This window comes from Haematobia irritans, chromosome 1, assembly GCF_050003625.1.
Source record: "Haematobia irritans isolate KBUSLIRL chromosome 1, ASM5000362v1, whole genome shotgun sequence".
Lineage (NCBI taxonomy): Eukaryota > Metazoa > Arthropoda > Insecta > Diptera > Muscidae > Haematobia > Haematobia irritans.
The window spans coordinates 43,249,821-43,275,807 of NC_134397.1; the positions used below are offsets into that span (position 1 = coordinate 43,249,821).

At 30.6% G+C, this 25,987-nt stretch overlaps 1 protein-coding gene across 1 annotated transcript; it reads right to left on the minus strand.

Moving 5' to 3' along the window:
- Positions 1 to 14,053: 14,053 nt before the first annotated feature.
- LOC142238461 (uncharacterized) lies at positions 14,054 to 16,570 on the minus strand. The gene has a single exon (XM_075310111.1). It carries the CDS (start codon positions 16,521 to 16,523, stop codon positions 14,466 to 14,468), a length of 2,058 nt encoding a protein of 685 aa, XP_075166226.1. The 5' UTR covers positions 16,524 to 16,570; the 3' UTR covers positions 14,054 to 14,465.
- Positions 16,571 to 25,987: the final 9,417 nt, after the last annotated feature.

Sequence of the window (25,987 nt, forward strand, 5' to 3'; positions counted from 1 at the left end):
TCTTTGTTTTGTTTTTCTTTTTTTTATGGATTGTTTTTATTTTCGTTTGGCAAAATATTTCTTTTTATATTGTAAAATTTCTAATATTCCATCAATATCTAAAATTGGCCAATATTGAAACGTAATCATTTCCAAAGAAGAAATGTATGAATAACAATAACCTCATACATCCATACATAAATATCTGCTAATAATTTCACTCATTGTCGGCTATCACATCAATGAAATTTTTGATCTAGCAAAAGCCAGTCCTTAAAACATAAATGTTCAAATTCAAAATACATAATTTATTGAAAATGTATGGAAGGAATTTACTGGTCAAAGTAGGCTTAAAATTTACTTAATTTTTTTTTTCATAATGCGGATAAGGATTTAAATAGGAGGAGATTTTAAAATTTAAGAAGGATTAGTAGCAGGGTTTTCTGGCTCAATGTGTTAACACAACTATGCCGAAAAACGGGTACATGGCAAAAAATATTTTCTGTCTTCAACCACGTGTTGATCCAATCTCCCTCCACCATAGGATTGGGGGTATATTAACTTTGTCATTCCGTTTGTAACACATCGAAATATCGGTCTAAAACCCCATAAAGTATATAGTATATTCTGGATCGTGGTGAAATTCTGAGTCGATCTAGCGATGTCCGTTCACCCGATCCGGTTGAAATTTGGTGCGTGATGTTAGTATATGGTCTCTACGTTAGGTTAGGTGGCAGCCCGATGTATCAGGCTCACTTAGACTATTCAGTCCATTGTTATACCACATTGGTGAACTTCTCTCTTATAACTGAGAGCTGCCCGATTCCATGTTAAGCTCAATGACAAGGGACCTCCTTTTTATAGCCGAATCCGAACGGCGTTCCATATTGCAGTGAAACCACTTAGAGAAGTTTTGAAACCCTCAGAAATGTCACCAGCATTACTGAGGTGGGATAATCCACCGCTAAAAAACTTTTTGGTGGTCGGTCGAAGCAGGAATCGAACCCACGACCTTGTGTATGCAAGGCGGGCATGCTAACCATTGCACCAAGGTGGCTCTCTATGGTCTCTAGGTTAGGTTAGGTTGTAGAGGATGACATCAATTTTGTGTTGAATTGATGTCCACTTAGATCCGTATAGGTCCATTGTGATTCCTCGATGTGATCTTTTCATCGTCTTCCTTCCGATGCGGTCCGCCTTGTCCCAGAACTTCCACCTGCTCGTTTTCTTTAAAAGAAATCTCAGAACAAGCAGCCAGAGGCCCTGATGAATGCAAGTATGTTCCTTAAGCTGCACTCCCGCAGATCAGTAAGAGCCTGAAAGAAAAAGGAGCCCAGTATCTTGTTTATTCTAAAGGATAAAGCTGGACACTGGCACAGAAAGTGGTACGAGTCCTCCGTAACTTCCGGGCCCAGACACCATCTACAGATATAATCGTAATATAATAAGTCCTATTCCTACCATGTGTTTCCCAAGTATGTTATGTCCTGTTATGATATCAATCAATGGCCGCAATTCTTCTCTGTTCATCGACATAAAAATTTCACAGTTCCTACTTTTCGTCCCATATCAACTTGGTTTGTTCGCAACCATCCGAAGAGACCCAGCTTCTTCGCCATAGTTCATCATATTTGACCTCTATCCTATAATGATAAGAAGATAGTGGAGGAAAAACGTCCGCTAGGACATTATTCGTTCCACGAGCGCTCTCCTTAGCCAACACATCCGCTTCCTCATTTCCTATTATCCCATGTAGCCCAGGAACACAGCACAGAGTTATATTATGCTATTCAATGAGAACCTTGAGTTCTCTACGATAGCGGCTGACTAACTTAGACCTTATGTCAGCACTGCACAATGCTTTTATAGCTGCCTGACTGTCGATGAAGAAGCTGATATCGCTTCTGAATAACGGCCTCATCAACAGCGACTCAGCAGCCTTTGTGATCGCAGAGATCTCAGCCTGAAAAATACTGCAATCACTATCCAGCGTGTAAGACTCCCTTATCCCCAGTTCACTACAATAGATTCCGTTGCCCGTTACTTCCACCATCTTTGATCCGTCCGTATACATGTTCAGGGTTCCGAAGGGTATCCTCCTGTCTTCCCACTCCTCTATACTTGGTATAATGTATGTCGGTTTGTGATGATAAACATGCTCCGTGGCCATATGGTCCGTCCCTCTATACTGTCCAGCCAGAATTTCAGTATGCCTGCAGGCTGTCCTCTCCAGCGTGTTCAAGATCTTAAGTCTCAGAAGTGTCAGTTCTGCCGTCTTCCTTACGTGTAAATCGAGTGGGATAACTCCCATCCCAGTGGCTGTGGTCCTCATAGCGCCTGTCATATAGTTAAGTGCAGTCCTATTTATTCTCGACATATGATTTTGGTGTCTCACGATTGTCCACCAAACATGACAACCATATGTGGCCACAGGTCTTACAACCGCGGTATAAAGCCAGCCAAAATGAGAAGGCCTCATTCCCCATCTCTGTCCGACAAATTTCTGATACGAGTATAATGCCGCATAGGTCCTCTTTATGCGATCCGCAGTATTCTCCATCCAGTTCAGTATTCGAATCCAAAAGAACTCCCAGGTACCTTGTTGATTTCGAGAGGGTCAACTTCGTGCCCTGGAAATCAGGAGACTTGTAATCGATAACCTTTCTCCTCTTGGTGAACAGTACCAACTCCGTCTATCCAAGGTTCACCCCTAATCCGTATCCTCATGTCCACTCCGAAAGATACTGCAAAGACCCGTTCAGCACATCCGATATAGAATCCAGGAATTTTCCCGATACCATTATCATAATGTCATCCGCGTATGCCACTACCTTGATACGCTTACTGGTCAGCCCAATCAATACCTCGTTCACCACCATAGCAAAGGTGATATTACCCCTCCCTGTGGCAAATGCTATAGAGGTCCCAGCTCTACCACCATGTCCCTGCCAGTGCTGCCGCTAGTGAAAAATTGAGTGAAGTAGATTTTGGAAAAAAGTGGAGTAGATTGAATAAAATTGAAGTAGTCCGTCTGTTGAAATCACGCTAACTTCCGAACGAAAGAAGCTATCGACTTGAAACTTTTCACAAGTAGTTGTTTTTGATGTAGGTTGGATGGTATTGCAAATGGGCCATATCGGTCCACTTTTACGTATAGCCCCCATATAAACCGATCCCCAGATTTGGCTTGCGGAGCCTCTAAGAAAAGCAAATTTCATCCGATCCGGCTGAAATTTGGTACATGGTGTTAGTATATGGTCTGTAACAACCATGCAGGAATTGGTCCATATCGGTCCATAATTATATATAGCCCCCATATAAACCGATCCGATGCCTTTTGGAGAAGCAAAATTCATCCGATCTGATTGAAATTTAGTACGTGGTGTTAGTACACACAAAAAAAATTTTTCTGATTCAATCACGAAATTAATTGATTGGAATGTCTTCAATCACAGAAATGATAGTATCAATTAAAAAATTGATTGACTGTCAATTAAAAATTAATTGATCTAATTAAAAAATTAATTGATACTATTAATTTTTGTGATTGATTTTTGTTTCAATTAAAAAATTTGTTGATTTAATTAAATTTTTAATGGAATATTTTTTAAACCTCAATTAAAATTTTAATTGGAAACGTTTTTGTGAAAAATTTTTCTGTGTATATGGTCTCTAACAACCATGCAGGTATTGGTCCATATCAGTCCATAATTATATATAGCCCCCATATATAAACCGATCCCGAGATTTGGTTTGGGAGCCTCTTGGAGGAGCAAATTTCTTCCGAGTCAGTTGAAATTTGTTTTGTATAAACGACCCCATATAAACGACCCCCATATTTAAATTCTGGCTCTCTAAGTACCGTGCAAAATTCCATATCGATTCGTAATTATTTGTAAATTTAATGAAAAAAAACCTGTTTTGAAGCAAAGATAACTTTCTTTTAATTACAATTTCATTATTTTAAAGAAATTTGTCCTTAAAAGACCTACGACTATAACGGAGGGACTCAAATTTCCAAAATTTTTGTCCTAAATTTAATGAAAAAAAAATGTTTTGAATCCAAAATAACTTTCTTTTAATTACAATTTCATTATTTTAAAGAAATTTGTCCTTAAAACACCTATGACTATAACGGAGGGCCACAAACTTCAAAAATTGTTGTCCTAAATTTAATGAAGAAAAATATTTTCAAGACAAAATAACTTTCTTTTAATTACAATTTCATTATTTTAAAGAAATAATATTATGTAAATTGAGGATTCTAACATAATCTTCCATAACAGGTCAATATATTTTTTCTATATATAGAAAATGGTAAGAATCCATTTTTGCTTTTCAAAAATGATGGGAGACCAAGGATGTCTTTATGAAAAAATACTAAAAATTTTATTAAATACCCTTTAACAATTCATACACTTCATAATTTCATCAATATCAATAATAAAGCCCGAAACAAATTTAAAAAAATAGCATATAAAAATTAAAATAAAAAAATTAAAAATATACAATGCCTTGAAGTGTGCCAAACATTTTCTGCAGATTAAAAAAACTTAAATAAATATAATTTTTATTATTGATTTTTTAAAGAAACTGCCATTAAAAATTATTTGATATTATTTTTATTTTAATTATTGTGTTTTTTTTTATTATTTTCTAACCTATCTCAGTTTTTTTGTTTAGTTTTTCACTAAAACAAAATAAAACTTAGTAAAATTTTTATTTTTTCTAATTATTGTATATATAATGTATTGAAAATTTAGAGTATATGAAAATTAAAAAAAAAAAAAAAACAACAACAGAAACACCAAACAGTATTGAAATTATATAAAAAAGAAAACTTTTTTAGTGAAAACCCGTAACATAAAATTACAACAAAAAAAAATAATTACAAAATTAAAAAAATTCTAAAGAATTTTTCCACCTCAGCGAATTATTACAGAAATATTTACTACATAAATATAGAAAGCAAAAACAAAACAAATAAACAATAATATTAACAAAAAACAAACTCCATAGATTCTCGACCCTATTATTTTTTATAAACATCTCCAATAACAAAAACAAAAAAAAACAAACGAAACAAAATACTTTACTTAAAAGCAAATAATACGAATCAGGTAATTTTGTTTTTTTAAGCACAACTTTTTTATAAAAGAAAAATACATAAAATGAAATACCAAAAAAAATATTTTAATTACATTGAATATACATATATAAAATATACGTAATAATTTAAAAAAAAAGAGTTTAAAACAAGGCAAATATAAACGAATACATTTTTTGAAATGAATAAAAACAAAATATTAAGGATTTCATATTAAACAAAAACAACGTGCTATTAGAAAATTAATCATCCCTCTAAAGTTATGAAGTCAACAATTTCACAAAAAAAAAGAAAAACAAAATACTTATATAAATAAAAATAGTTATAGACCAAAAATATATTTAGAATATGAAATAATCTTATCCCTACATACTACATAACAAACAAAAACAACCCCCTCCTCACATACAGATTAATAATAACAATAAGAAAAATCCACACATTCACCAAATTAATTCAAAGTATGTAGTTAAAATCTATATAATAAAACATTTTTATATATAAAAACCAATATAAATAGTAAAACAAATTACACAAATTATAACTTCCTGATTTTAAGGCATTGTTTTTAAATAATTTTTAAAAGTAAAATTTTGTTAAATTTTACAAACAAAAAAAAATAAAATTTATAGATAAAATTCTATATTGTTTCCCTTCGTTTATACTATAAAAAGAATGTTTTTAATTTGTATAACACTTATGTTTACCAATATATTATACACATCTTCTTTAGTGCAAAAAAACAAAACAAAAATCTTGTACATAAATTATAAATTACTCCCCATTAACATAAGTAAATACACCATATATTATATAAATAATATGATATATATACAAATCCATATAATAATATATATAACATCTAAATACACAACACATTTATGTATGGCATCCTTATTTTAAATAAACCCCTTAATTAAGAATATCCATAGATATTCCATTATGTATATTTCAATAAATTTAAATAACAATTATGTAATAATAATTTAAGTTTAAAAAAATACATATACATAGTAATATGAGAAAAAAAAAACATATATAAAAATGTATGGGTGTTTCATTTAAAACTAATGGAAAGGTTTGTATCGAAATTAAAGCGTCAGTGATTCGTCGAAAACTTCGGAGAAAAACTATCTACTATTTTTCAGTAATTTAATTAAACTTATTGGTAAATTTCATATATATTCCCTAAAGGGGAGTACTATGTTCTTTTTTTTTTACCAAAACACTATCTTAAAAGTACAAATATATTTATGAAGACGATTATATTTTGATCGAGTCTTGCCAAATAATGGATGGAAAAGATCCAAGGAATTGATTGCAAATAATTTTATATTTCTAAATTAGTTAATTAAAAAAAGTAACCGTGAAAACAAGCTGGTTTTCAGCTTGAAAACTGAACATAGTACTCAGCTTAAGCGAGAAATTCTCCCACTAGTGTGAGAAGGATCTCTGTCCAATACGCTAAAACTCTGGAGATAATATTGTGAAAATTTTATTTCTATAGAATATTTTGTCAAAATTTTATTTCTATAGAAAATTTTGTCAAAATTTTATTTCTATAGAAAATTTTGTCAAAATTTTATTTCTATAGAAAATTTTGTCAAAATTTTATTTCTATAGAAAATTTTGTCAATATTTTATTTCTATAGAAAATTTTGTCAAAATAGTATTCCTATAGAAAATTTTGTCAAAATTTAATTTCTTTAGAATTTTTTAAAAATATAGAAATACAATTTTTTTAAAAAATTTTATTTCTATAGAAAATTTTATCAAAATTTTATTTCTATAGCAAATTTTGTGAAAATTTTATTTCTATAGAAAATTTTGTCAAAATAGTATTCCCATAGAAAATTTTGTCAAAATTTAATTTCTTTAGAATTTTTTTTTTCAATATTTTATTTCTATAGACAATTTTGTCAAAAATTTATTTTTATAGAAAAATTTGTCAAAATTTTATTTCTATAGAAAATCTTGTCAAAATTTCATTTCTATAGAAACATTTGTTAAAATTTCATTTCTATAGAAAATTTTGTCAAAATTTATTTCTAACGAAAATTTTCTCAAAATTTTATTTCTATAGAAAATTTTGTCAAAATTTTATTTCTATAGAAATTTTTGTCAAAATTTTATTTCTATAGAAAATTTTGTCAATATTTTATTTCTATAGAAAATTTTGTCAAAATTTAATTTCTTTAGAATTATTTTATCAATATTTTATTTCTATAGACAATTTTGTCAAAATTTTACTTCTATAGAAAATTTTGTTAAAAAAAATTTTATTCTATAGAAAATTTTGGCAAAATTTAATTTAAAAAAAATTTAATTCCGAAACAGCTGTACATCCAACCATCTTGCAGTCTATAGGGCTTTGCCCAAATAAATTTGACAAGCATACTTTTCCTCTGTTGGTTAAGCTACACTTGTAGTTTAGTCAATGCATGGCTTTAAGCTGAGATCAAAAAAAGAAACAACAATAACGATTGAAGAGAAGCCAACAATAACAAACAAAACGAATAAAAATTTTATTTCTATAAAAAATTTTATCAAAAAAATATTTTTATAGAAAAATTTGTCAAAATTTTATTTCTATAGAAAATCTTGTCAAAAATTCGTTTCTATAGAAAATTTTGTCAAAATTTCGTTTCTATAGGAAATTTATATAGAAATTTCGTTTCTATAGGAAATTTTGTCAAATTTTATTTCTATACATTTTTTATCAATATTTTATTTCTATAGAAAACTTTGTCAAACTTGTATTCCTAAAGAAAATTTTCTCAAAATTTTATTTCTATAGAAAATTTTCACAAAATTTTATTCCTATCGAAAATTTTGTCAAAATTTTATTTCTATAGAAAATTTTGGCAAAATTTTATGTCTATAGAAATTTTCGCAAAATTTCGTTTCTATAGGAAATTTTGTCAAAATTTCGTTTCTATAGAAAATTTTGTCAAAATTTCGTTTCTATAGAATTTTGTCAAAATTTCGTTTCTATAGAAAATTTTGTCAAAATTTCGTTTCTATAGGAAATTTTGTCAAAATTTCGTTTCTATAGGAAATTTTGTCAAAATTTCGTTTCTATAGGAAATTTTATCAAAATATATAAAAACCACATTAAAGTTTCGAAATATGTTATTTTTTTGTGTTAAAAATCTTCTAACTTTGCATATGATATCTGTACACGGACGAAAAAGACTGTTTTTCATATGCTTGGGTGTAAAAATTATATGTTTGGAACTCAGATTTTTTAACACAATATTTTTAAGTGCAAGCATATAATGTTCATAAACTAGCAGAACATGTTTGGACATATATGTTAATATGTTAGAAAATATTATGTTTGGGACATAAAATGTTTGTAAATATAATATGCTTAGATGCAAACATATATTAATTTGGAAATAGCCTATAAACATATATGTGTTTAGAAAGAGAGACATAAAGAGTATGCTCCAAGTAAAATAATGGAAGTAACCAATTGGCGCCTTAAAAATATATCCCTACAAAGAAAATTTCATTAAAATTTTTTACTACCAGTGTAGCTCTAAGGTGAAACATAATATGTTTGAACAATACAAACAATATTTTGTTTGGACCAATCCTGAAAATAGATATGCTTGAAGCAAAATGTGTTTGGGGTATATTTTACAGAAGTGATTTTTTTGAGGGTGTACACTTGGCCCACACAGAAAAAAGTTAGTGTACATTTTTCAGGTCTGTGGCGGTGTAAATGTGACACCTCACGAAATGTAGTAACAGAACAGTTACGAATAATTGATTATCTCAAAGCGATTTCAATTATATTAATTAATTGGATAAATTCATTTCGTGATTGAATCAGAAAATTTTTTATTTATATGGTACTAGAATATTCAGATTAATTTACTGAATCGGCAATTGGTTGCTAAAATAGAAACAGCAGTTCTAGTATTATTGCTTTTGCAGATAAAACTGGTGATATAATAAAAATTGTTCATTATTATTATGCTTCAGCAGATATTTTTGTGTTACTATTAACAGTTTTTATTGAGTATACTTACATATTGTCCACATAAAAAAAGAAAACAAAAATGGTATTTAATTTATAGATATTATTATTATTGATGTTTAGATTTAATATTTTTTTATAAATTTGGATTGAATTAGTTATAACTGCATCATGAGATCAACGTTGCTAAGTGTTATTCTATAAACTATTAGAAATCGAAATATAAATGTATATTGTATTCTTTGGTTCATAAATAATATTAGTTTTTTTTTATTAAGCCCTGAAATGGTATTTAATAGTTTACAGTTTCTGTTGGTAGTTTTTAGTAACTTAAATATTTTGGTCAAACGTCTTTAGGTCTTTAGGAATATCCTTCAGTTTTCTTATAAATTCTATATTAAGAAGCTATACTGTTATAAAGTCGAATACTTTTACTAATGTATTGAACGCTAAGTTTTACAACATTAATTTGATAATAGGTCTGTTATAGTTTTGTATTTGGATATATCGATTGGATTTGTTTGATTGCATCCCTCAAGTATTGTTTGAAAACTACCGAATGTGAACAGATAAACAATGTGTTTACTTTTATGACGATTTCGTTTCTGTTAGAAGCTGCAACATTTTCGAAATTAATTGCAAAATATAAATGACTATATTATAGCATTTGGTTTTATCATATCTCACAACATTCTAAAATGACAATAACTTTAGAATGATATTATTATTTGGGCGAAAGAACACTGAGGGCAGAAGTAGTGCAACACTGGGGTAACGCTTTTTCACACATATAAGTCGCCCTTAGTTTGCGACAAAAACACAAGAGTTAATAGTTATTTTCTAGTTTAGCAATCAATTTAGATTTCCCTCCTAGTTTATAGAGAAAATTTGGAACATTTGGATGTAGTTTTGAGCAATCAGCTGCTGAATCAGCTGTTTCACTTATCATAGTATATAGAAATAACGGATATAATCACATCTTATATAAGAAAAAAACATATAAGAAAGACTGGCAAACCATATTGGCTTCACAGAAATATTGTTTTTCTGATTCAATCATGAAATTAATAGATCCAATTAAATTTTTTAATTGAAATTGCTCCATTAACAAAAATAATAGTATCAATCACGAAGTTCAATAGAAATAAAAAATATATTTGATAAAAAAATTAATTGTTTTTCGTCGCAAAACTCAATTCAATTTTATTTTTTTTTTTAATTGAGGCAATCAATTATTTATAGTATTATTATTTATTTATCATAATTGCTTAAATAAATTTTTAACTGGACATATATTTTTATATAATTAAAATGTTCATTGCGAAAATTTGATTAAAAAGTTAATTTTATCAATTATTTTTTTAATTGTTTGAAAACTCCAATCAATTTTTTAATTGGAAATATGTTGGTGATACCTTTGCTGTACTCTTTTTTGTAGGAAATATGTATTGTATAAAAAAAAAAACAAAACTGTTCTTTCATCAATTTGAAAAGAACCCTAGACAACAATAGTTTCTATAGGAAATTTTGTCAAAATTTCATTTCTATAGAAAATTTTGTCAAAATTTCATTTCAATAGAAAATTTTGTCAAAATTTTGTTTCCATAGGAAATTTTGTCAAAATTTCATTTCTATAGGAAATTTTGTCAAGATTTCGTTTCTATAAGAAATTTTGTCAAAATTTCGTTTCTATAGGAAATTTTGTCAAAATTTCGTTTCTATAGAAACATTTGTCAAAATTTCGTTACTACAGGAAATTTTGTCAAAATTTCGTTTCTACAGGAAATTTTGTTAAAATTTCGTTTCTACAGGAAATTTTGTCAAAATTTCGTTTCAATAGGAAATTTTGTCAAAATTTCGTTTCAATAGGAAATTTTGTCAAAATTTCGTTTCTATAGGAAATTTTGTCAAAATTTCCTTTCTATAGGAAATTTTATCAAAATTTCGTTTCTATAAGAAATTTTGTCAAAATTTCGTTTCTATAAGAAATTTTGTCAAAATTTCGTTTCTATAGGAAATTTTGTCAAAATTTCGTTTCTATAGGAAATTTTGTCAAAATTTCGTTTCTATAGGAAATTTTGTCAAAATTTCGTTTCTATAGGAAATTTTGTTAAAATTTCGTTTCAATAGGAAATTTTGTCAAAATTTCGTTTCTATAGGAAATTTTGTCAAAATTTCGTTTCTATAGGAAATTTTGTCAAAATTTCGTTTCTATAGGAAATTTTGTCAAAATTTCGTTTCTATAGGAAATTTTGTCAAAATTTCGCTTCTATAGGAAATTTTGTCAAAATTTCGTTTCTATAGGAAATTTGAAGTAATTTCAATGAAAAATTTATTTGGATCAATTAATTCTGTGATTGAATCATAAAAAAATTCTCTGCACAGTGGTTAAAATTGTTGTTTTATAAGAAAATTTGGTAATACGACGACAACTATTCGGTATTCTTTTTCAAAGATATTATTTTTTTTTTTTTGATAAAAATTAATTTTTAATTTTTGTAACAAAAATATTTTAAAAGTATAAAGTAAGATTTTTTGAAATTTCTTTTAAAATCGAATTTCTACAAAAAAATTACAGAAAGGATTTTTTTAAATACCCATATACTGTAGACATATTACAAAACATTAGCCTTTTATTGATATTTTTCAAAACAGCTGATATTATGGTTGTTTATTTTTAATGTTTTATTTTATTATTTTGTGTGTGTGTGTTTATTTATTTATTTTTTTTTTTTTAATATCCAGCACTAAAATCAACAGACCTAAAATCAATTTCTTTTAATATACTCTTTATTGTTTTATATTCTGTTTAATATTTTTATTTTTTATAGTTTACTACAAAGAGTTCCTCGACATCCAATCATTTTGTGTCAAAAATTATTCTAATATTTTTTGATATTTTTCTTATTGAGAAATATTTTAGGAGACAATGACTTTATTTTACCAAATGCTCACTATTTCATCATGTAGATAATTGATATGTTTTATTATTATTATAATTATTACGAGTATATAATATCTTTAGCTATATGACGTTAAAACGTCTTAAGATTTATTGAATTTTTCATATTTTGTATTAATTTTAAATTTTGATTATAAAATTTTTTTCAATTTCTAAATATGTTCTTTTAAGCACCATTTTAAATATATTTATACAAAGGAAATATATTAGCTGCATTTATTACTAATAAAAAAATATATTGTATTGCACTCATATGTATATAGATAAAAAAAACTCTAATTTTTTCATAATTTTTTTTTTCTTCAGTTAGTCGTGACGAAAAAATAGCCCCTTGAATTAATACAAATTAAACCCGTAAATATTGTACATGTAAATAAAAACCAAATAAACCAAAATAAATAATTCTTTCGTAGAAATAAGTCTCATAATAACAGTTAAGTTATGCATGAAAAGTTTGTGAAAGCAGCAGGCGGAGTTTTTGCAATTCTTCCGTAAAAAACAGCAGTTGATGTCTTTGTAGTTTTTGCATTGACTACCATAAAATTATGATAGAAAATTTTGTCAAAATTTTATTTCTATAGAAAATTTAATCAAAATTTTATTTCTATGGAAAATTTTGTCAAAATTTTATTTCTATAGAAAATTTTGTCAAAATTTTATTTCTATAGAAAATTTTGTCAAAATTTTATTTCTATAGAAAATTTTGCCAAAATTTTATTTCTATAGAAAATGTTGTCAAAATTTTATTTCTATAGAAAATTTTGTCAAAATTTTATTTCTGTAGAAAATTTTATCAAAATTTTATTTCTATGGAAAATTTTGTCAAAATTTTATTTCTATAGAAAATTTTGTCAAAATTTTATTTCTATAGAAAAAAAAAAATTTTGTCAAAATTTTATTTCTATAGAAAATTTTGTCAAAACTTTTTTTCTATAGAAAATTTTGTCAAAATTTTATTTCTATAGAAAATTTTGTCAAAATTTGGTCAAAATTTTATTTCTATAGAAAATTTTGGTAACATTTTATTTCTATAGAAAATTTTGTCAAAATTTTATTTCTATAGAAAATTTTATCAAAATTTTATTTCTATGGAAAATTTTGTCAACATTTTATTGTTAGAGAAAATTTTGTCAAAATTTTATTTCTATAGAAAATTTTGTCAAAATTTTATTTCTATAGAAAATTTTGTCAAAATTTTATTTCTATAGAAAATTTTGTCAAAATTTTATTTCTATGGAAATTTTTGTCAACAGTTTATTTCTATGGAAGATTTTGTCAAAATTTTATTTCTATAGAAAATTTTGTCAAAATTTTATTTCTATAGAAAATGTCAAAATTTTATTTCTATCGAAAATTTTATCAAAATTTTATTTCTATAGAAAATTTTGTCAAAACTTTTGTCAAAATTTTATTTCTATAGAAAATTTTGTCAAAATTTTATTTCTATAGAAAATTTTGTCAACATTTTATTTCTATAGAAATTTAGTCAAAATTTTATTTCTATAGAAAATTTTGTCAAAATTTTATTTCTATAGAAAATTTTGTCAAAATTTTATTTCTATAGAAAATTTTATCAAAATTTTATTTCTATAGAAATTTTTGCCAAAATTTTATTTCTATAGAAATTTTTGTCAATATTTTATTTCTATAGAAAATTTTGTCAATATTTTATTTCTATAGAAAATTTTGTCAAAGTTTTATTGTAAGAGAAATTTTTGTCAAAATTTTATTTCTATAGAAAATTTTGTCAAAATTTTATTTCTATAGAAAATATTGTCAAAATTTTATTTCTATAGAAAATTTTGTCAAAATTTTATTTCTATAGAAAATTTTGTCAAAATTTTATTTTTATAGAAAATTTTGTCAAAATTTTATTTCTATAGAAAATTTTGTCAAAATTTTATTTCTATAGAAAATTGTGGTAAAATTTTATTTCTATACAAAATTTTGTCAAAATTTTATTTCTATAGAAAAGTTTGTCAAAATTTTATTTCTATAGAAACCGTGAGTAACTTTGTCTCTCTAACGAAGATTCTAAATCATTTCATTTCCCTACTTCCCAGCTGGACCCGGTTACGAACTCTTCAGCGATATGGTTAACTAGTTGCCCTGAAAAGGCAGGATAGAGGCAAAGATAGTGATCCAAGGACTTATCATCCTCAAACCACTCCCTACATACACCATCCATTAAATAAGTAGACTAATTTTTTCAAAAAATCGTCCCAGATGGGGGTTGGAAAGCACCAACAAAACTTAAGATGTTAGTATAGAATAAAGTTTTTTTTTTGGTTTTTGGTTAGAGCAGATCTAAGAAAATTCTAAATACAAAAATGACAAGGTCGTATAAAATTAAAAAATTAAATACATAATTTGTTCCGTTGAGTGTACACACACAACTTTACTTATACTTGGTAATAATTTGTCATATTTTATATGGTACTGGGCTCAATACCTATATCCAATAACATCTTATCTAAATTCAGACTAGCTTTTTTTAAATGCTCTAATATTTTCATATTATTTTCTATATTATTATAGTGGTGTACAGAGAGTGGCACCAAACGAGCAGGACAAATTTTTAAATGGCTCTGTAAATCCTCCATAAAATCCATATCACATTCCAAACATTGTTGCTTAAGTTGTTCATCATTTTCGGTTGCTTCTAGCACAGTCTTTTGTATATCAATGCGATGGATATATTCCAAATGATACAACATTTTTGGTTTACTCGATTTTGTCTTTTTGCATAGGGTACATTTGAGATAACCCTGATGAGGCATATGTTGAAAATAATGACGCTGTAAGTCGACATGTTTTGAATTACGTTGCACTTGATAGCATGTCAAACAGAGGAATGCGGTTTTAAGAGCATTCAAAGGACGGAATCTCGATTTAATGGCCTGGGCCAGATTATGTTCTTTAAAGACATGGGTACGCCAGGTGGGTTGATCTTCGAATTCATGTTTACATTCAGGACATAGATAGTTTATGTACTTTTGCATTTCACGTTTTTGCAGTTCAATGATCCTAGCACGATTTGTAGTTATAATTTTGGTGTTTGGCGAGAGTGTACCGACTTCTGCATCGATTTCTTCGAACATTTCTTGGCAAATCTCTTCCAATTCCATATCGTTCAATACCACATGTTCCGTGTGACTTTTTGGTTGTTGTGGCAAATCGACTACATAAATATTTTTATAGCCATTTTGAGTGGGATTTCCTAAGGGGGCTTGTTGATGAGTAGTAGTAGTAGTAGTAACATTCGGTGTATTGATGTCTTCCTCAAAATTTATACAACTCTCAGCTAAAGCTTTTTGTAAGATATCATTAACTATGGGTTGCTCCTCCGTTTGCATGGTAATATCATCTTGTGCTTGTGCCACACCAAAGACATTTAAAGGGTCCATGACTACCAAATGTTCCGTACCATTATCGCAACCTGTCTCCCCTGATCCATTGTTAGAATATTGTTTCTCTGTATCACCAATGTTTTCCAACGTCTGAATAGCTCTTCGAACTTCTTGATTCGTACGTTCTTTCTGCACAATAACGGAGATGTCATCGGAACTGCTATAAATCTCTATTTGCCTTAGTGTCAGCTCTTTGGCTGGACCACCCCATTCGTCGGGAGCACAAATGTATTTTTTGTTTTTCAAAAATTCCGCTCTATGATATTTAATGAAATGCAAAAATAAATCCGTCTTAAAGGATTTTTGGGTTATACAAAAAGCACACTGGAAATAGGTCGTATAAGGCAAATGACTAAAATGATGCCTACGTAATTCATCCCATGTTGGAGAATTCTTTAGGATATCGGAACATTGGTCACAGTAAAAATCATTGGTCGAAATGATACGATGCATGCTTATATTTTTCGAAGTACTTAGGTGGGCACTATCAAGATGTTCCAGCCACTCGTTAAATCGTGGAAACAATTTTCCACATTGTGGACAAATGAAACGCATAAAAAATTCCCTATTAAAACGGGGATGTCTCAGATGTATGGCCTGTTTCATTTTTTCCATTTTATACTCATTATCGACTTTGTTCATCAATTGACTGTGACAACGAAACAAATGCACAGATAAGGCTCTTTTCTTTACATAGGTTCCAGCACAATATCGACATTTAAATGGGCCACCATAGGACAGATGAGAGAAACGATGATATTGTAATAGAACCGGAGAATGATGGCCATGGGCCAAACGTTTGAGACATATTTGACATTCATGATATTTCTTATCAATTTCCTTAAAATCAAAATCAATGGGCTTCTTTTTGGCATAATCATGTGCCGAATTTAGATGTTGACGCCATTCATTTTGAGTATCTGTGGTCTGTCCACATTCGGGGCATACGAATATCATATGCCTTTCCATGGCAATGGAGCTGTTATTGTTGTTACTATTATTGTTGCTATTACTATTGGTGTTATTATTAGTATTGTTGTTGTTGTTCACTTTACGTTTTGCCATTGTTTCGGTCATTTCAATTTATGTACTTCAAAAATTCTATAAATTTTTATTTAATTTAATTTTATACTACATTGAAATTTTAAAAAATATTTTGGGATTTTCACTTTTTTTCTTTCACTTGTTTATAAACAAAAACCCGAACGTATACTATGGTGACCAAATTGGTGTCGTTGGTAAAGACGATGACACAGCTGTTACTAAGGACCAACCCTTAAATAGCGGTAAATGTGAAAACCATATAGGGTTTTAATTGCTGCAAAAGCCTCCCCAGAATCATGTACATAAGGGTGGGAAAAGTCAATTATATTTATAATTTTTTTCACCCTAAAAATATTAAAAATATAAAGGACACAACTTTCGTCTTAGATTTAAAAAAGAAAAAAAATTTTCGTATCTATGAAAATGACAAATGTTAGTTAGGTATTGAATTTATTAAAAAATAAAACTACAATTGAATATTCTGTACATTCGGCTTTCGTCCTGACAATACTTCAGTGGTGGTGAACTTCTCTTTTATCACCGACTTCCGGTCAATTTCATGTTTTAGCTCAATGACAAAGGATCTCTTTTAAAATAGCCGATTCCGAAAGCCCTTAGAGAAACACTCAGAAATGTTAACCTATTAAGGGCTAATATTGATTTGATTGATTCCCAAATTTTGCTCTAATCTGCCAAGCAGCTAGAGGCATATTTTTGAGAACTTCATTTTTGCGACATCTTTAGCTACACACAAAAAAGTTTGAGATCATTTACGAAATTAATTTATAGAATTAAATATTCATTGCTTAAATTAAACATTTAATTGATTCAATTAATTTTCTGATTTATTTTTATTTTTTATAAATTTTATTTATTTATTTATTTTTTTTTATTGAATATTTAAAATTTTTTTGTAGAATATTTTTCAATTTGGTTTTATTCAAAACCACTTTGGATTTATTTATAAGTCTAGCTTCCCAACCAAACTAACTCAGAGTTATTTTTGCACACTTACTAATGTCACCGATGGAGAAGTGTTTAACTGTGCAGTTCTGTCTTGGATTTACGTTTAGACCAATCTCCCTGGCCCACTTCTCAGTAATCTGTAGGGCTCTGCGTACAGTATCTCTTATTGGCGTGCCTAATCAGCAGCCTATGCCATTTCTATATTAAGGTGGGTATTAAGTTCGAGTTTAGCCGCTAAAACCGAAATTAAATACGTAAAACCAATAAACAATTGTACCTCTTTGATGCAAATTTTATTAAAACTTGATGGGGAATATCCCGAAGCAACTTTTCACTTCAACTTCAACTTTTCAGTTTATATTCTTTTTATTGGATTATTAGAGAAAAGTAATAGTGAAAAAATGGCGATTTTAAGGTGATTATTAAGTTCGAGTTCTCTAATAATCCATTATAAATAATATAAACTTTGTAAAAATTTGCTTTGGGGTATTCCCCATTACGTTTTAATAAAATTTGCACTAAAGAGGTAAAATTTTATACTATTTTTAATGATTTGTTTTCGACTTTTACAGCGCCATCTATATGTGAAAAAATACTTATACGCGAATACAAACAATTTACGATATAATTCTCCATAGAAATTGGAATGAATCGGCCAAACGAGGGAAATTCATGAAAAGGCCAAATTTTAACCAAGGATACACTGAAGCGATTGGTATTAAAACCGTTTGTCATGCAGTAATGCAGTATATACAAAGCAGAGATAAATGTATCCACAGTAGCCAAATGGGTGGACATCCAGATTTATACGTGAAAGATAGATGTAGTAGTTTTCAATCCGATAGTAGGTTAGGTTAGGTTAGGTGGCAGCCCGACTTAGCAGGCGCACTTAGACTATTCAGTCCATTGTGATATCACATTGGTGAACTTCTCTCTTATCGCTGAGTGCTGCCCGATTCCATGTTATGCTTAATGACAAGGGACCTCCTTTTTATTGCCGAGTCCGAACGGCGTTCCACAAGGCGGGCATGCTAACCATTGCACCACGGTGGTTATCCGATAGTAAAAACGGATATTACAAAATTTATTTGAGATTCTCAAGATATGGCTTAAAAAAATGTGTAAGAAGTGCTCCCCGGTAGAAATGTGTCCCCTGCGTCTAAATGGAGAAAGATGGGCCTCCAGATTTATATGTGAAAGATAGATCATTTAAACCTCTATCCCATGGTGAAAACTGATACTGCAATGATGGATATTTTAGCCCCTTATCCCATGATGAAAACACATATTGGGAATTGAAAACTCTTAAATTTGGACACTCTGAAAACCGGACACCTCTCAAAAGTGGGCAGACGTCGGTATATTATATATATTATATATTGGTATATTAACACATTAAAATTTACCTCTCATAACTGGACTCCATCGAAATGTAAAGCAGAAGAAACGGTTTATTGTATTCATATACGCATTTATTTTCCCTAATATGCCACCAGTGTAATTCTTCCTTTTCTTGGAGGAGCAAAAAACTGTGTACAGCAAGATTCCAAAGTAAAGGCCATAGAATTCTCCCTTGGGCAGAACTTTTGAATATTTGAACGTTATTGAGAGATCGTTCCATGTCCAGAAAATACGAAACTGTCATTATTCTTCTTTGGAAAGAGTCCCTGAATTTTTGAACGTTATTGAGGGCCTCTTCCATGTCCAAAAAAATACGACATTGTCGTTATTTTTTTTTTCTAGTAGGAGCAAATACTATTTACAGCAAGATTCCAAAGTAAATGATTCTTTCTAGAGGCGAGCCTCTGAATGTTTGATCATTACTGAGGGCTCTTTTCATTTACGGAAAATAAGAAATTCACTGCAATTAGTGAATCGGTCTCAGCCAGCCCGCCCTCAGCACTAGTTCTACGGTAGATATAGGGAGCCACAATGGTACAATGTTTAGCATGCCAGCTTTGCATACATAGGCTCCTGAATTCTATCCCAGTTTCGAACGAACACCAAAATGTTTTCAGCTGTGGTTTATCCCCTTTCAGTAATGCTGGTGACATTTCTGCTTGTATCAAATCTTCTTTAAGTGGTTTAAGCGTAATATTAAATAGCGCTTGAATTCGACTATAAGAAGGAGGTTCCTTGTCAATGAGCTTAAAATAGAATCAGAAGGCACTTATTTCTAACAAAGAAGTGCACCACATGTGGTATCACAATGGACTGAATAGGCTAAGTGAGCCTAAAATATACATAACCTAACCTAACCTACGGTAGATTTAAATTTTATTGATATTGTAACCGACTGAGATCTATTTACCAGGACAAGAACAACCCCCATCCACTGAGCATGGCCGGAATAAATGGTAGCAAATGTCAATGGTAGATAGGATCTGGAGTGAGGGTCGTGTTACAATAATCTTCAGAGTCTTCAGGACGACGTCTTTCGCAACCTAATATTAGGATTTTTCCTCTTTAGGGATGAAATTTTTTCCCTTCTCTTGTCAGTAGCCAAGACAATTGAGGCACTACTCCTCCCCAGCCTTGTGGAGAATTTTCCAGCTGCTAATCATCAACATGGATTCCGCAAAGTACACAATACGACAACGTCTTTGCATGCCATTTCAGCATTTATATTTAGGGGACTCAATCAGCCCAAGCCGTATTACAGGACGGTCCTCATGGCGCTTGACCTATCGAAGGCATTCGATACGGTCAACCATGCCAGACATTTCGAGGACATGGAGAATACGTCCCTACCAGCAGGAACCAAGTGTTGGGTTACTAATTATCTAAGCGGACACCAGTCGTATGTGGAATTTAGGGATAGGAAATCAAGACCCCGTAGAGTGAAACAGGGTGGGGTGATATCTCCGGCACTGTTTAACTTCTACCTATCCTCTATTCCACACCCCCCAGACGGCGACGAGATTGTATCATACGCAGACGATTGTACAATCTTGGCATCTGGGCCCAATGTTGCTGATATCTGCGATCGTTTAAATGTCTACATCGCTAATCTTACCAGTTATTTCACTGCGAGAAACTTGAGGATATCGCCCACCAAATCCTCAGCCACACTATTTACTACATGGACGGCAGAAGTGCGCAGCCAGTTGAATATTTAGTGTCGATACCGAAATAATTCCGACCACAAATTACCCCAAGATTCTTGGGGTCACATTCGACAGCCTTCTCAGGTCGTCTGCCCATACCACTGCAATTTGAAATAAGCTCCGTGGTACACACAAAAAATTATGACCAAAATTTTTTCAATTAAACACTTAATTGAATTTGGAAACGGATTCAATTAATATGTTAATTGATTCAATTAATTATTTAATCAAATCCGAATAAAACCCAATTAAAAAAATGATTGATATTTGTTACGTTTCCAATTAAAATATTAATTGATTCAATCAATTTGTTAATCAATTCGGAAATAATTTTCAATTACAAACGTGATTGAAATTTTTTCCGTTTCCAATTACACATGTGATTGATCCAATCACTTTTGTGATTGAAATTGAATAATTTTGAGCAATGGAAAGAGCGAAAAGAGAACAAGAGAATGGGTATTTATTCAACATTGTATGATGGAGAGATCAGTCTGTAGAAGTAACTTGTAACGAACGGTTGGGTTTTTGTTTTTCGCGTAAATTGAAAAACATGATTGGCGACATTCTGTCTGCTGCATTGAAAATGTGTACATAAATATTTTGAACGCAACAACAAATCATAGCAAAGGGTTGAAATAAATAAAGTGTGCAACAACAAATGGCCACGTGGTAAAGGTTTGAAAAAAATATATGAGAGAACGCCTTTGAAATTACCTGTGTTTGTGTTTTGTGGTATTGTAAAAATGAAAACAATCTACGTTTATTGAAGGTAAGAAATTATGAAATGTGAATACCGTTTTCCATTGAAGCCTGTTTACATTAAACGGCTTCAATGGAATATATATTTTTTTCATTTCTTTTAGTGACCAATTTTATTTCGTGAAATTGACCAATCAATCCCATCAACTCCACCATTTTATCAAATATATAAGAATATGTTTGCAATAAAAAAGTGGGTACCGTATTGATCTTTTAAAATTATAAATTTTTTTCACTCCTAGTTTTCTTAAAACCAAAAGCGGTATGGGTTTGTTGGAAGATTCACCTTGAAGTTGCGAAGTGGCATTGGCATTAAATTGCATTTTTGTTTTACCTGCCTTTTTCAGTTTGAACCCAAGTAGAGAGCAGTATATCTGATATATAAACTAATGAGCTGAATTATGTAATGGTAAAAAAGTTCTTTCTTTTGGATTTAAAAATATGAAAAATATCCGAAAATAATAAAAATATGTATTTTCCATTTATATTTTTAACTATTTCCAGAATTTGCAAATTATCATCAATATAATACCAAATAGTACATTGCTTTCCCATTATTTTTATACCCTCCATCATAGGATGGGGGTATACACCCTCAAAAAAAATCGCCTCTCTAACATATGTTCCATGTTATAGTCACCAGTAGACAATTATCGTTATAAGTTACATTTATATAGCATAGTTTGCAGCGCCCACGAGCCCATGCAAACATAACATTATTTAACAGAAACACACATGTGTTGGCAACGTGGAGCAGTGGTTAGCATGTCTGCCGTACATGCAAAGGGTCGTGGGTTCAATCCCTGCTCCGACCAAACACCAATTGTTTTTTTTTAATTTACACATTACTATTTACACTATATTAAATTTTTATAATGAAACTTCGAAATGTGGGTTATTACAAATTTAAGTCAGAAACAGTGATTGATATAAACAAAATGGACTGACCTTTTGGATAAAATATTATTTTTTATTGCAAAAATAACAATTTTGTAATAAAAAACTGTTTTTGGTATAAAAGTTTGAAATTTTGGAAGGAATAACCATTGTTAGCATGCCCGCCTTGCATACACAAGGTCGTGGGTTCGATTCCTGCTACGACCGAACACCAAAAAGTTTTTCAGCGGTGGATTATCCCACCTCAGTAATGCTGGTGACATTTCTGAGGGTTTCAAAGCTTCTCTAAGTGGTTTCACTGGAATGTGGAACGCCGTTCGGACTCGGCTATAAAAAGGAGGTCCCTTGTCATTGAGCTTAACATGGAATCGGGCAGCACTCAGTGATAAGAGAGAAGTTCACCACTGTGGTATCACAATGGACTGAATAGTCTAAGTGAGCCTGATACATCGGGCTGCCACATAACCTAACCTAACCTTGGAAGGAATTCAAAAACTCTAACAAGAGAAGAACGAGTCGAGTATAAACATACATAAATAATTTTATAATATACACATAAATTTATTTAGGCGTGAACAGTTTTTTAATAGCAATTAACACCATTTTAAATTCATTTAAAACTTATCATGTTTTGTACTTAATTTATTTTTAACTTTAAGGCCGGTATTAAGTTGGCATTATCGCTCTAAAATGACCCTTTGACCCTGTTTTGCCTTTTACTTTTCTTTAATAATTCATTCTAAAGAAAATAAACTTTTTCAAATGTTTTAGCTGCAAAACTCGAACTTAATGCCCGCTTTTATATTTGAAGGTGCCCGTCAACTCCTCTTGGACTACTTATTAATAAAGAGGAACTAAACTTTGTTCTTATACATTTTACTTTTTATTTTTTCACTATTTCCTCCTTTTTTCATTTTACGGTCCCAACTCTAAAAAGAGTATAATGCCCTTTCGTTATTTTTATGAATATCTCTTTGTAATTTGTGTATATTTTCCACCGTTTTTTTATACCCTTCACCACTACTGTGGTACAGGGTATAATAAGTTTGTGCATTTGTATGTAACGCCAAGAAGGAAAAGTCTGAGACCCATCGTTTAGTATACCGATCGTCTTAGAATTAAATTCTGAGTCGATTTAGCGATGTCCGTCTGTCTGTCTGTCTGTCCGTCAGTCTGTCTGTCTGTTGATGTATTTTTGTGTGCAAAGTACAGCTCGCAGTTTTAGTCCGATTGTCCTAAAATTTGGTATAGGGTCGTGTTTCGGCTCAAAGACGATCCCTATTGATTTTGGAAAAAAATCGGTTCAGATTTAGATATAGCTGCCATATATATTTTTCACCGATCTGGTCATAATTGGCGTGTATATCAACCGATCTTCCTCAAATTCCGTACATCCGAATATTTTATGAGTCTCGAAAAACTTGAAAAATATCAGCCAAATCGGTTCAGATTTAGATATAGCTCCCATATATAGCTTTCGGCCGATTTACACTCATTTGCCCACAGAGGCCAAGTTTTTGCTCCGATTTAGTTGAGATTTTGCACAGGGAGTAGAATTAGCATTGTAGCTATGCGTGCCAAATTTGGTTGAAATCGGTTCAGATTTAGATATAGCTCCCATATATAGCTTTCGCCCGATTTACACTCATATGACCGTAGAGGCCAATTTTTAACTCCGATTTAGTTGAAATTTTGCAAAGGGAGTATAATTAGCATTGTAGCTATGCGTGCCAAATTTGGTTGAAATCGGTTCAGATTTAGATATATCTCCCATATATAGCTTTCGCCCGATTTACACTCATATGACCGTAGAGGCCAATTTTTAACTCCGATTTAGTTGAAATTTTACACAGGGAGTAGAATTAACATTGTAGCTATGCGTGCCAAATTTGGTTGAAATCGGTTCAGATTTAGATATAGCTCCCATATATATGTTTTTCTGATTTCGACAAAAATGGTCAAAATACCAACATTTTCCTTGTAAAATCGCCACTGCTTAGTCGAAAAGTTGTAAAAATGACTCTAATTTTCCTAAACTTCTAATGCATATATATCGAGCGATAAATCATAAATAAACTTTTGCGAAGTTTTCTTAAAATTGCTCCAGATTTAAATGTTTCCCATATTTTTTTACTAACATTGTGTTCCACCCTAGTGCATTAGCCGACTCAAATTTTGAGCCTATAGATTTTGTAGAAGTCTATCAAATTCTGTCCAGATCGAGTGATATTTAAATGTATGTATTTGGGACAAACCTTTATATATAGCCCCAACACATTTGACGGATGTGATATGGTATCGAAAATTTAGATCTACAAAGTGGTGCAGGGTATAATATAGTCGGCCCCGCCCGACTTTAGACTTTCCTTACTGGTTTTTTTTTAATTTCCTTTGCCTGAATATTTTGACTTACTCCTCGTACGTTCCGGTTTCTTTTAACGAACCAAGAAAAATAGTGTACCCATAACGCCAAAATGATAAACAAAACACATGTCCACACATACGTAAAATGCTGCTTTCAAGACGAAAACACATGGTTTTTTTTCAAATGTCTATTCTGAATCTCTATTCTCTTTATTCCGAATACTCATTCTAATATTCAAATTAAATAATATTTAGACTTAAGCATATAAAATTTTTGGCCTTATCATAAAGCAGTTTCCGAAACAACATATAAGCGGTTTCACAGAAATTGCTCTCTTTTGATTTTCTCGCTGTGTTAATTTGATATCTATCGTCAACCCTCCCGGTTTCTATCTCTATTTGTCGCTCTCTGAATAAAATATCACAACATATATATGTTTACTCGAAATTTGTAAAATTATATATGTTTACATTCACACATATAATTTTTATGAGACATGTATGCCCCAAACATAATATATTCTAACATATTAACATATGTGTTCCAAACATTTAATGTTAGTTTGGGAACATTACATGTTTGCACTTAAATATATTGTGTTTAAAAATTGTGCCCGAAACACATTTTGTTTATATCGAAACATATGAAAAACATATTTTTCTAACAGTGTATTAACTTTGTCATTCCGTTTGTAACACATCGAAATATTGCTCTAAGACCCCATAAAGTATATATATTCTGGGTCGTGGTGAAATTCTGAGTCGATCTAAGCATGTCCGTCCGTCCGTCCGTCCGTCCGTCTGTTGAAATCACGCTAACTTCCGAACGAAACAAGCTATCGACTTGAAACTTGGCACAAGTAGTTGTTATCGATGTAGGTCGGATGGTATTGAAAATGGGCCATATCGGTCCACTTTTACGTATAGCCCCCATATAAAGGGACCCTCAGATTTGGCTTGTAGAGCCTCTAACAGAAGCATATTTCATCCGATCCGGCTGAAATTTGGTATATGGTGTTGGTATATGGTCTCTAACAACCATGCAAAAATTGGTCCATATCGGTCCACTTTTACGTATAGCCCCCATATTAACGGACCCCCAAATTTGGCTTGAGATTGCTCTAAAAGAAGCAAATTTCATCCGATCAGGCTGAAGTTTGGTACATGGTGTTGGTATATGGTCTCTAACAACCATGCGAAAAGTGGTCCATATCGGTCCACTTTTACGTATAGCCCCCATATAAACGGACCCCCAAATTTGGCTTGCGATTGCTCTAAGAGAAGCAAATTTCATCCGATCCGGCTGAAATTTGGTACACGATGTTGGTATATGGTCTCTAACAACCATGCAAAAATTGGTCCATATCGGTCCTTAATTATATATAGCCCCCATATAAACCG

Coding starts and splice junctions, on each gene's coding strand:
- LOC142238461 (XM_075310111.1), bottom strand. CDS start 16,523: ATGACCGAAACAATGGCAAAACGTAAAGTGAACAACAACAACAATACT.